Source organism: Phyllostomus hastatus, unplaced genomic scaffold (genome assembly GCF_019186645.2).
Source record: "Phyllostomus hastatus isolate PE091 unplaced genomic scaffold, TTU_PhHast_1.1 phas_contig_210, whole genome shotgun sequence".
Taxonomy (NCBI): domain Eukaryota; kingdom Metazoa; phylum Chordata; class Mammalia; order Chiroptera; family Phyllostomidae; genus Phyllostomus; species Phyllostomus hastatus.
In genome coordinates this window covers 29912122-29924691 of record NW_025333737.1, presented here as the reverse complement: position 1 = coordinate 29924691, position 12570 = coordinate 29912122, and the positions used below count along the sequence as shown (strand labels likewise).

Below are 12570 nucleotides of genomic sequence, written 5' to 3'. Positions count from 1 at the left end.
GGTTTAGATAAACTCTGCCTGAAGGTTATCTAAGGACAGTTCTGACAGAGCCAGCCAGGGCAGCGAGGGGCCCAAGTCTCGTCTGTCACGTGACGAGCATAGAGGGGAGCTGCCGTGATTGGCTTCCATCATGAGCCTTCCCTTGACCCACAGGGCAAAGAAATATAATGAGACTTAATTGAGGATGACCAAAGCGGGCCATGAAATGCTATTTATAACTTTCTAAACAACTCGGGTATTAGCCAATCAGTGACTGACTTCGCAAATAATGACAAAGGAAAATGCTAAGTATAAGGAAAATTGGTGTCTCTTGGGACTATATAAAAGGCCAGCTGTAGAAGGTGCAGCCAAAACTCAGGAACTTAACAACACAACTCTCAGCCCAAGCCCGGACATCATGGCCTGCTGCACCACCAGCTTCTGTGGATTCCCCAGCTGCTCCTGTGGGACCTGTGGACCCAGCTGCTGCCAGCCCTGCTGCTGCCAGCCCAGCTGCTGCCAGCCAACCTGCTGCCAGACCAGCTGCTGCCAGCCCAGCTGCTGCCAGCCATCCTGCTGTGGGACAGGGTGTGGGACCGGGTGTGGGACCGGCTGTGGCACTGGCTGTGGCCAGGGTTGTGGCTGTGGAGCTGTGAGCTGCCGCACCAGGTGGTGCCGCCCTGACTGCCGCGTAGAGGACACCTGCCTGCCCCCCTGCTGCGTGGTGAGCTGCACCCCCCCAACCTGCTGCCAGCTGCACCATGCCCAGGCCTCCTGCTGCCGCCCGTCCTACTGTGGACAGTCCTGCTGCCGCCCCGCCTGCTGCTGCTACTGCTGTGAGCCCACCTGCTGCCAGCCCACCTGTTGAAAAGAAGGTTGCTGATTACTTAGGAATGAATGGAGAAGCATAAGAAAACTCTTGATTTCTGAGAAAATGTCTTTTACTTGGATGCTAAGTATCATGATGTATCTAAGTCACTCAGAAATCACAAGTCTTAGGACCCTCTTGAATGTGCTGAATTAGCCCCTGAAAACATGTATCGGAGTGTCGGATCAGGGACATCTCTGTTCCATTCCCCATCTCTCCATCCCTATCTGCTTCCTCCCCAAATATCCCCTGTTAATTTCAAATAAAATGTTTGAATGTGCTAAGCAAACTGAGTTATTTTCTTTCTTCTGTCTAGAAGCTTGTCTACCTCTAGCTGAAATTCAAGAAGAGTGGATTTTTATTTTGATAATCCTGTGGCATAAGCATAAAAGTCTAAACCAGAAAGACTAAATACCAGTTGCATGATGCTTCCATCCATCAGTTAATAAAATGTTCCAGGCATTAAATAATGTTTGTAGTTTTTCAAACACTTACATGCTCTAGTCTATGACAATTAGGTATGAACCAATAAGGTCACTTTTTGCTAAAATTTCCTGGTCGATCAAAGCTATGGGGCTCCACCTAGATGTAACCTCCTTCCCTGTAACATACTAGAAGTTCTCCTTCATGCATGCCCGATATCTAAAACAACACGTATTACCGACTAAATAGATTTTAAAATATCTACCAGATCCTATCAGACGCTATCTATTTTCCAACAGCACTTAGGTTTCAATCCCTATGCCTTAGTTTATTATATTCTTCCCACCGATCCCCCAATTGATCTCTAAGCTTCAACTCCCAGCACCCACCTCCTCTGCCGGAAGTGTGTATGTGGTGTCTCAGTGGCCTAGAGGAAAGCAGAATAAACAGCATGTAGATGCCCCGTGATTTCCAGCATCACCATTCGTCAGACACGTGCATTAGAAATACGGAACAGCCCTGGCTGGCATAGCTCAGTGGATTGAGCACAGGCTGGGATTCAAAGTGTTTCAGGTTCAATTCCCAGCCAGGTACATGCCTGGGTTGCAGGCCATAACCCCCAGCAACTGCACATTGATGTTTCTCTCTCTCTCTCTATCTCCCTGCCTTCCCTCTCTAAAAATAAATAAATAAAATCTTTAAAAAAAAACCTTAAAGGAGAAAAAAAAATATGGAACAACTATGTACTTTGCACTTCCAATCGGAAAAATGTTCTCTTTATAAGTTAGCACAAATGTAGACCAAAAAATACCTTTTATGAATTAATTTTCATTTCTTAGATTATTTGTGGGCAATATACAAAAGACATGACAAAATATCAACAAATTAAGACAAGTGTTTTCCAGGTTATTTACAAGCTTCCAGAACTTACCCCTATCATTTCATTAGTAGCCGTGAAACATCGCACACAAGACAATACATGTCAGAGAAGAATAGAGTGAATGGCAGTGTATTCCTCAGAACGCCTGAACTCCAGATGTTTTTTTCTGAGCCTTGGTGCAGTTACTAAATGTGCTGTAGAAAACATTTGCAGCATTTCCTTGTCTCTTCTGAGAAAAACAAGGCCTCCTTTGAAGAGGTCCGAAGCAGGAAAGTTCTTTGTAATCATGGGTAAGGGATTCCGGCATCCATGATTCACGCCTCTTACTCCACCCACACAGAATCGCATTCAGTCAACAGTGAGGCCCTACCAGAAGCTCCCTGCCTTGTTAGGTATTTTTATGTATATATGTCATTTGGTTCGCAAAAAAAGATCTTTGGCCTGAAACCCAAATAATATTCCCACATTTCAAATTGGCTGAAACAAAAGGAACTCCAACGGTAGTTTGATGTGGTGTTGGAGTGAGTGAGTCGGACACTACATAGTGCATGATGGGAAGTACCCTTTCAATTCCGTGGGTGTCCTGATGTCCTAAATTCAAGGGAATTTACTCTGTATATCTAGGAGAAAAAATAATAGTGAAAAAGAAAGAGCACACTTATCCTCAGCCTTAGAGGCCTGACACAGCGTCCTGTGGAATAAATACCTCTCTAGAGCAAGTGTGTTGGCGTGGACTAAAACAGGGGGACTGTCTGAACGTGGAAAACCACAAGCCTGCTCTGCGGACGAGAGGACCAATGTGAGGAGTCCAAATGAAACTATAAAACAAAGTAATTTCTGAACTGCTACTCATCATGTGTCGTAAGTATTTCAGTGTCAGCCAATCAGAGGCCCACTGAGGAACAAATTTAAACCAAAACAAGGAAGGTATGTTAAGAATTGTATAAATAGCAGCTGGTCAGGAGATATAAAAGGCCTGACATAGAAGTCACCACCAAAACTCCTACCAGAAACTCAAGCCCCGACACCATGGCCTGCTGCACCACCAGCTTCTGTGGATTCCCCAGCTGCTCCGGCGGGACCTGTGGGCACAGCTGCTGCCAGCCCAGCTGCTGCCAGCCCTGCTGCTGCCAGCCCTGCTGCTGCCAGCCAACCTGCTGTGGGACCGGGTGTGGGACCGGCTGTGGCACTGGCTGTGGCCAGAGTTGTGGCTGTGGAGCTGTGAGCTGCCGCACCAGGTGGTGCCGCCCTGACTGCCGCGTGGAGGATACCTGCCTGCCCCCCTGCTGTGTGGTGAGCTGCACCCCCCCAACCTGCTGCCAGCTGCACCATGCCCAGGCCTCCTGCTGCCGCCCGTCCTACTGTGGACAGTCCTGCTGCCGCCCTGCCTGCTGCTGCTACTGCTGTGAGCCCGCCTGCTGCCAGCCCATCTGCTAAAGCCAGGTTGCTGATTTTCAATGGACTGGAACACAGTATCTGAACAATTTGTCTTCTCAACACCCCCTGGACCACTAGCAAGTTCTTAAGCTTCTATCTGGGTTTCTGTTATGGGAGCTACCAAGTCAATGCATTCGCTTTGATTCCATTCTACGATGAATACCTTGACTCCACAGCGGACACAGGAGTGCTATGAACTCACCTGATGATCATCAAATCGCTTTGGATCTGCTATTCCTGACTTCCCTGCAGGGCTGGGAATTACTGCCACATTGTGGATTATATCCTTGAGAACTGTCCACAAGTCTAATTTTCCCGTTCTGTGATCTCTTCTGAGCTTCTGTTTACCTAAAAGAATTTCCAACATTAGAGGCGCCAGGTTGTAGCCAAGTGACATTCCTCAGATGTCTCCGGAGAGAATGGAAGCTCTTCACCCAACATGCAGCTTCTACGAAGTCGACTAGTCTCTTCCATATTTCAGCATCTGATTCCATCCCTTTTTGGGGGGCGGGGATCATAATGACCTTTCCTGTGGGCTATTTCAATTATATCTGTGTTGCAGTGTCTCCTGTCATTTCTTAATAAATGTTATTTACGAGGCAAAGAAATCACGGTCAGTGTTTCCACTTGAACATGAAATGAGTGAATTGCTTATAGTTCAAAAATGTCCGCTTGTAAGAAATACACTTGCTTCTTTTTAAAAAGAGACTGAAGCCACATACAGTGTATTCGTTCAATAAAATTTATTGACCACCACGTCTCAGGAAGGGACTCAGGAAATAAGAAAGATCAAGAATCAATTCTCATCTTTGAAGACCTTATTATCCAGAAAGAAAAGGAACATGTGTGACAACAGACGCCCACCATGTGACGATGGTAGAAAAAGTCTCCCCTACCTTAGGGACAAACGCTTTTGTGACCAAAACCCCCCTATGGCTCAGCTTGCAATAGGTCTGTCCACGTGAGATGTGCGTACTGGCAACTCCGAAAGCTTAAGAGAAAGATGTTAACCAATTACACATGAGAGAGAGAAAGAGAGAAATATTTCTTCCTTCAGAAAGGGAGTGAGGAGAAAGAAGGAGGAGAGATCTAGTCAGTATGTCACGAGTGTCACTCTGTGACCCTTCCACGTCAAATTGCCACACACGGCCTCTGGGATGGTCAACTTTCCCGCGAAAACCAGAGAAGGAGCTGAGTGTCATGTCTGGGTTGACTCGGGGGACGGGGAGGACAGCCAAGAGCCAGACAGAGCCAGGAGGGGGGCAAGACAGGAATGGCCCAGGGACTCTCAGAAACGGTGGAGAGGCATTGGATGGAGTTTACGGCGGGAAGTAGTATCTTAGGTAGGTAAACTGCAAAGAAGACAGAAGGGTCTCAAACAGGATTTCAGAAAGAAGGAGAGATCACTTTGGGACCAGCAAGGGCCCTGCTGGGGGCAGCATCAGGGAAGACTTCACAAGGGAGGGAGCCTTTGAAGTGGGCCTTGAAGGTCATTCTTAATGGAAAAAAAAAAAGAGTGAGTGAAAAAGAGCCCAACCTACACACCTATTATAATGGCTGAAATCCAATGCAATGACGACACCAAATGGCAGCAAAATGGGGCGGAGCAACAGAAACTCTCAGTCATCGCTGGTAGGAAAGCAAAACGGTGCAGCCGCTTTGGAGGAGGGTTCAGCTGTCTCTTCAGAGCTAAGCGCAGGCGCACCGTACAACGCACAACGCGGCAGGTGCGCTCCCCGGCGTTCGCTCGAGGGAGCTGGGAACTCATGTGCACGCAGACACCTGCACATGGATATTTCTAGCAGCGTTGTTCGTAATTGCCAAAAATTGGCAGCAACCAAAAAGTCCCCCAAGAGGTGAATGAATAAATGAACTTTGGTGCATCTATTCAATAGAACTCTATTCTGTGATAAAGAGAAATGATTTATCAAACCACAAAAGGACATGGAAGGATCTTTTTTTTTTAAGATTTTATTTATTTATTTCTAGAGAAGGAAGAGAGGAAGAAAGAGAGAGAGAGAGAGAGAGAGAGAGAGAGAGAAACATCAATGTGCGGTTGCTGGGGGCCGTGGCCTACAACCCAGGCATGTGCCCTGACTGGGAATTGAACCTGTGATGTTTTGGTTCGCAGCCCGCGCTCAATCCACTGAGCTACACCAGCCTGGGCTTAGGACATGGAAGGATCTTAAATGCCTCTTGCTACAGGTAAGAAGCCAATGTGAAGAGGCTGTGTACTATGTGGTTCCAACTACACGATACTCTGCAAAGGGCAAAACTGTAGAGAGAGGAAAAGCTGCCGAAGTGCCCTGTCTACTCTGCCCTGCAGGCGCCTGCAGTACAACACTATCTGCAAGATTATGAATTCAAAACATACATTACAGAAATAGAAAGACACAGGCCTGGCCTAAGAAATCCAAACAGAAGCTGGCCGCGAGGCTCTGAGAAAGTTTCCTTTACTGAGACGAGGCGCGCACTGCTGGCGCTCCCACTTCCTCCTCACCCCGACTCTCCCTCCTGCTTTACCCACAGATGTGGCTCCTGGAGCTACGAAACCCCAGGGAATGGAAGGGACACTGATCCCGACCCACTCGAGTCTGTAAACCAACACTGGCGACTGTCTACCTGTGAGAACAGTAAGTCCTTGATCGAGGCGGTATCTGTCGGCTTTTCCAGAACTGGAAATCTCAAACATCCCTGACAGCTGCACTCTGCAAAATGCAACTTCCTGCGTACGACAGCTACGAGGGTTTCAGGTGCATAAGCGCTTTACTGATGGAAAAGGGCATCAGTTCCCAATGACAAATCCTAAAGCAAAAGTGGGGAGCGTTTTTACTGAAGTTCATTGACCGTAATATGAGTAGATGGATAGCAAAAAAGGATAGGAGAAAATATGGAGCAGTGGGTTTAGGTAATAAAGGATGGAGAAAAGAACAAGAAGAAGAGAAAAATACAAAATGGGGGGGGGGACAGAAAAAAAGCCACAGTGGAAAAGACTAGGGACAAGAGGCAGAAAAGGAGGCAGAATGATGGGGAAGACACGCAGGAGGGGGAAGAAGGCAGGGGACCTCGCTGAGTTCCATACGCAGGGCCACACGCTAGAGAGACTTCCCGTGAACTTTGCTTCACTTAACGCTAACATCAGTCCCACGGCATAGAAATTGTTATCCTGCCTTGCAGAGGAGGAAAATTAGTGTAAATAAAGCTTTAAAAAAGGAAGACTGAACCCAATTCTATCTGATGCCAAAACTCATAGAAAATGAAATTAAGGAACTAGCTGTAAAGAGAAGGGCGGGGAAATTCAGCATATTTAAAGATGGCTTTTGTGGAAACTGTGGTTTCCAGAATAAGTTCCTCTCTGTGCCAGTTGTAAGGTTATTGTCTCTTAGCCCACCTGGATAATCCAGGATACTCTCCATATTTCAAAGGCAACGAATTTCTAACCTTAATTACATCTGCAAAGTCCCTTTTGTTCTGCAACGTATTCATGGGCGTGGAACCAGGGCTCGGAGTTCAAGGAGTGAAAATTCTGCCTACCACAGGGATCGTTAGACACTAGATTGACACTAATTCCTAGAGACCCAAAATGTTACTCCAGTCCACTAAGGAAAGTGGTGCCTTATGGTGGCCAGGTGATAGTTAAAGTAAAGAGGGGGAGAGAGAGAGAGAGAGAGAAACATCAATGTGCGGTTGCTGGGGGCCGTGGCCTGCAACCCAGGCATGTGCCCTGACTGGGAATCAAACCTGAGATGTTTTGGTTCGCAGCCCGCACTCAATCCACTGAGCTATGCCAGCCAGGGCTACATTTTATTTATTCGTTTTTAGACTGGGGGGAAGGGAGGGAGAAATGAGAGGGAGAGAAACATCGATCAGTTGTTACTTGCAGGCACCCTGACTGGGAACTGAACCTGCAATCCAGGCATGTGCCCTGACCAGGAATTGAACCAGTGACCTTTTGCTTTGCAGGATGATGGCACTTGAACCCATTTACCAATAACCTGAAAAAGACAGTACCACTGTGGATTCGGGCCTTTCAGAAAAGATTAAATCACCCCCACCGGGGAAAAAAGCCCAAACAGCTGAGGTCCTGACTGAGGGTAAGGAAGATGATGAAATAGGGAGAGGGAGAAGAGAGTCATAAATATTAACTACAGCCCTGTAACCAATTAGAACGAGGGATTATAGAAACTATGTATCTTTTCTTCCTTGTTTTTCTTCTCTTTTTTCCTCCCGGGGAAGCCTGGGGGTGGGGGTTGGACTGCAGCCTCCCTGTAGGGAGGGGGTGAGTCCCCCCAACCCCCGCAGAGTCCGCCCATTTAGCTTTGCAGTTAAGAAAGTTCCACTGTTTCTATTAAAAAAAAAAACAAAACCTTCCGTGTGAGGCGGGGCTGTGCCAGGGAGACCAGACAGCAGCCGCTGTGTTGTTAATTACTGACTTATCCTCCAAACCCTCACTCTGGCTTAAGAAACATGCTTTCCATCATGATTGTTCAAATTTCATTGAACATCTACTCTCCCTACCAGCCTCATTTTAGTGAGCACACATTATATCTTACTTAGCTTGGTGTAATTCTCCGCTGCTAACCGCATATTCTACAGCTTATAAGAATACGTGAGAGTTCAACTGAAGGCCTAAGATCCCCAAGAAAAACAGGCCACACTTCCAGGCCGCGGAAGCGAGGCTGAGCTTGCATGTGCCGTGTGACTCAGCGCTGTGAGGTCCGCTCCGGCGTGGTGCAATGGGAACATACACGTCCCAGTGATGGAGGGCGGAAGGGTCACCCCCCTTTGGGTCCTACACAGGGACACAACTGTAGCCAATATCAGCTGTCGTCAAGAGGCAAAACATTACCCGCTTTTTAAAAGAAATCCAAACTGAGACCAATTTTCAGTGCAGGCTAATGCACTGGCCAGAGCTGTACCAATCTCCACGGTAACCTCACACCAGAAAACATGTCCTGGTGCCACTGGAAAGCCCCCCAGAGTGTGCCACTCAGCCCAAACCCAGACCCCTCTCCCCGCACGCCCAGCGAAGTGGACATTCTGCAAGGAAAGCAGTTTCATCGATAGCCGTCCTGACGCCAGTCTTTCCGTCTTCCAGTCTGTATGAAAAAGGAGTTCACCAGAAATTTAAAAGATCGTGCCAGTCAAGAAATACAGACCAACTGCTTTGACTCGCAGGCATTTTTATTGGGAGGCTTTTTTCTGAAGGGATGAGGCGCTCCATCAAGCTGAAGAAAACTGAGTCGCCTTCGATTGCGAAACCTCCCAACACTGACATGGCCGCGGACGCGGGCGATGCCGCCGTCACGGGAGGACTTTCCCGGCGGCAGCCCAGAAATCCACCCAGGTGCTCGGAGGCGGATGTCGGTAAGTCACACGGAGGCTCACAACAAACCGTGACTAACGCCCATGAAAGTGACCTTTTATCTCGGTCCGGGAACCCTGCAGGAAGTGCATCTTTCACGTGTGTATGGGAGCACCCCACATCTTCAGCCCTGCCCCCCCTCTCTGCAGGCCCCGCACTGAGCTCATCTTCGCCCCCTTCCCTGCCGCCCTAGATGGCAGCTCTGGGGCTCCGAGTGCCCTCCCACCTACGGGGAACTCTGAGACCTAAACGTGGTCCTCCGCCACGCTCTTGATCAGCACCTCCTACCACCTCTACTTGCAAAAATGCCCCCCAAACTCGACCAGCCCCTCCCACCTGCACCACATACTTGTTAGGCCTGTTTCCACGCTGGCCCCGCCGCAGTTCATTTTCCACGGAACAGACCTCACATCTCATGGCTTCCTGCCGTAAATCAGCCAGTGGCGTCTCACTGCGCTTAGCGTAAAAGCTAAACCCTGTAGAACCACCTGCATATTCCTACGCGGCCTGGCACCCACCTGCCTCCTCGACCCCATCCCCTAATGCACCACTCCGTCTCTCTCCCTCTACTCCAGCCCCCCCACCCCGGGTGGGGGGAGACCGTCCGCCCACCCCAGCCAAAGCAGATGCTCTCCCTGCACCACTGCCCCGTCACTCTCTGTCCTTTTACTCTGCTTTATTTTCTTCTGGCACGCCCACTGTCTGAAGTTGTTATTTATTCATTGTTTAGTGTACTCTTCTGTCCCCCCACTCTGGAATGAACACGGTGACTGTAGGACCCTATCTGACCTGGTTCTTTCTGCTTGGTTTTTTCTTCATGGAACTCCTTTTGGGAAATCCTACACTGTCTAGCTTCTACATGGCCCAGTGCAACTAGCCTTTGGGTCATAAGCTTCGTTCATAACACAACAGGTAGAATTTTACAGGACCTCCATCATTGTCGTTAGTCCATGGAAGTCTCAACTCGCATCCACATGCCCCCGCAAGTTCCCAATCAAATCACGTGCAAAGGGGAAGGAGAATAAACGATCTGTCACAGCTCTATAAGAAAGTGCCTCTTCACACAGAACCAGAATCTTGTTCACAGTGGGTTCCATCCATTCCCCTAAAGCCAGCTTCTTGGAGCTACAAAGAATACATCTGCAAATCTTATCACTTCTTCAGCCAGAAAGCCGAAATGATCACATAGAACCTTTGCTGGTAGAAGAGCAACCAAGAAACCTACTAATTTCTTCCTCTGAAAAGGAGATGAGGAAACATGGCGGCGACGTGCAGATCCCCCGCATGCCAGGCCGTCATTAGGGACGTGCAGCGATTAGACAATAATCACCTGGGGCCTTTGAAGACGGAGACAAAATGCTCACACGGTGACAGAGCTGACGGAAGAGCCCCAATCTGACAGCAAAACAAACTAACCCCCTTTTATGAGGTGAGGCATGTGTCTTTAGGTAATAAACACTTAAGTAATTAGATGGTTTTTATGGAGATAGCTATAAACTGAAACATGGGGAAAAAATCTTGCTCACAGGCTGACGCCCAGGGAGGGGGGTATATAAGAGCCGGAGCAGAAGAGACCAGCATCGAGACACCAAGAGACTTCTCTTCTCAACCCAACAGAAACCCAAGTGTCAACGCCATGGCTTGCTGTGCCCCCTGCTGCTGCAGCGTCCCCACGGGCCCCGCCACCACCATCTGCTCCTCTGACAAATGCTGCCGCTGCGGAGTGTGCCTGCCCAGCACCTGCCCACACGACATCAGCCTCCTGCAGCCCACCTGCTGTGACACCTGCCCCCCGCCCTGCTGCATGCCTGACACCTACGTGCCCACCTGCTTCCTGCTCAACTCCTGCCATCCCACTCCCGGTCTGTGCGGGATCAACCTGACCACCTACGTGCAGCCTGGCTGCGAGAGCCCGTGCGAGCCCTGCTAAGCTGCCACAGCCCTGCACGGGTTCAGCGCCGTGCCGCTCGCCGTGCTCCACGTCGCCCAGCCGTCAGCACGCACCGCCGCCTACAGCAAGCCGACTCTGTCCCCATTCCCTGGGCCATGCTTTCGTGAACTGGCCCAATTCCTGACTCCGTTCCTCCTTTGCGGAGAGCGGGAGACCTTTTCCCCGTCCTTTAGGCTATTGCACTGCTGAGAAATGACCATTTTGACTATTCATTAATAAATTTCATTCTGGCTTAGCAAATACAGCCTTGTGATTATTTATTCCATGTTGCCTCTTAGAGAGAGTAGAATGCCTCCCTAAACCTGAACAGCACATCATCCTACTATCCTAGCAGAATGAGAGATCTCATCATAGATTCACTGAAAAAATAGGTACTGGCTCTTGGTGTAAGTTAAAAAGTAAAAAACCCAGTAGGTCATTTTATAGGATCTATTTTTAAATTTTATTTATTTTTTTCTTGAGAGAGAGAGAGAAATTGATTTGTTGTTCCACCCACGCATGCAGTCAGTGGTTGCTTTTTGTATGTATCTGACCAAAAATCGAACTCACAACCTTGGCACACGGGACAAATGCTCTAACCAGCTGGGACACCTGGCTAGTGCCCTGTAGGATCTTTTTATTCAGTTAATATATTTTTAAGACAACCACTGTGCCAGGCACTATGCTAGAGTCTAGAGATTAGTATAATGTTTTAAAAATATTTTATTTTAATATCCATTACCCCCCAAAACTGATTTTCTTTCTTCCTTAACTGACGAAACAAATTGATGACTGCTGGCATGTGGAAATAATTTTGACTCTTCTAGTCATAGTCATCAATGAAATTCCAAGTTCAAAATGCTATGCAACTTTGGGAAATATGTATGCGTGTACAAACACACACACATATAGTCTTTATATATGTTGTCTTCTAGGAAAATAAATTTGGAATGAATATGAGGATTTAGTGAGTATTCCTTATTTCTTCAAATTAGGCTTGGCTTACATGAGTCATAACTATTTTTAGAAGTTTACGAGTCCAAATGACATGTAATAGCATGCCATTGAAATACACTGAAAATAGACTATAGTGCCGCCTTCTCTGTTCACCAGAAAGAGTCACACAATCATGGGAGTAAAAACACACACTTCCTCCTACAACAAAATCTGTATCAGGACCATTAATTCATCCCCTTCGTTGTCCTGGAAAAATCCACGAGCTGTAAGGTTTTTGCAGATGTCCCCGGAATGCAGTCTAGTTGTGTGTGTTCTTGAGCTGGCCTTGGGACTGCGGGCCATTCGCTTCCGTCTCAGACTCTGTTTGCTCATTGCAATCCCTTCTGTGCTTATGTCTCCGGATTCCTGGGAGGATCGGATGACCCCACGCGGCCACAGCAGCTCTCCGAGGCACAGGGAGAGACTCGACCATTACTGCCTCACGCTGGTCCCCAGCTTTCTTACAAAAGGCATCCTTTTATTTCCTGGAAAAAAAAATTATTTTCCCAAATGTCTTTTTAAAGTAATAATTTAGTCACTCTTTCATTTTTGTTCATAAATGCATTTTTAAGTATCAATGAGGTTTTTTTTTAATCTTTTTTTAAAGATTTTATTTATTTATTTTTAGAGAGGGAAGGGAGGGACAGAGAGAGAAACAGCAGTGTGTGGTTGCTGGGGGTCATGGCCTGCAA

The 12570-nt window shown here is 47.8% G+C and overlaps 3 protein-coding genes across 3 annotated transcripts; all 3 read left to right on the top strand.

Annotated features, from left to right (window-relative positions):
- Window positions 1-397: 397 nt before the first annotated feature.
- On the top strand, window positions 398-847 carry LOC123817441 (keratin-associated protein 9-3-like). Its single transcript, XM_045837133.1, has one exon. It carries the CDS (start codon window positions 398-400, stop codon window positions 845-847), a length of 450 nt encoding a protein of 149 aa, XP_045693089.1.
- Window positions 848-3179: 2332 nt separating this feature from the next.
- LOC123817442 (keratin-associated protein 9-3-like) lies at window positions 3180-3587 on the top strand. The gene has a single exon (XM_045837134.1). The coding sequence runs from the start codon at window positions 3180-3182 to the stop codon at window positions 3585-3587; it is 408 nt and encodes a 135-aa protein (XP_045693090.1).
- Window positions 3588-10548: 6961 nt separating this feature from the next.
- Window positions 10549-11143, top strand: LOC123817501 (keratin-associated protein 3-1). The gene has a single exon (XM_045837221.1). It carries the CDS (start codon window positions 10589-10591, stop codon window positions 10880-10882), a length of 294 nt encoding a protein of 97 aa, XP_045693177.1. The 5' UTR covers window positions 10549-10588; the 3' UTR covers window positions 10883-11143.
- The last annotated feature ends 1427 nt before the right edge of the window (window positions 11144-12570 follow it).

Coding starts and splice junctions, on each gene's coding strand:
- LOC123817501 (XM_045837221.1), top strand. CDS start 10,589: ATGGCTTGCTGTGCCCCCTGCTGCTGCAGCGTCCCCACGGGCCCCGCC.
- LOC123817441 (XM_045837133.1), top strand. CDS start 398: ATGGCCTGCTGCACCACCAGCTTCTGTGGATTCCCCAGCTGCTCCTGT.
- LOC123817442 (XM_045837134.1), top strand. CDS start 3,180: ATGGCCTGCTGCACCACCAGCTTCTGTGGATTCCCCAGCTGCTCCGGC.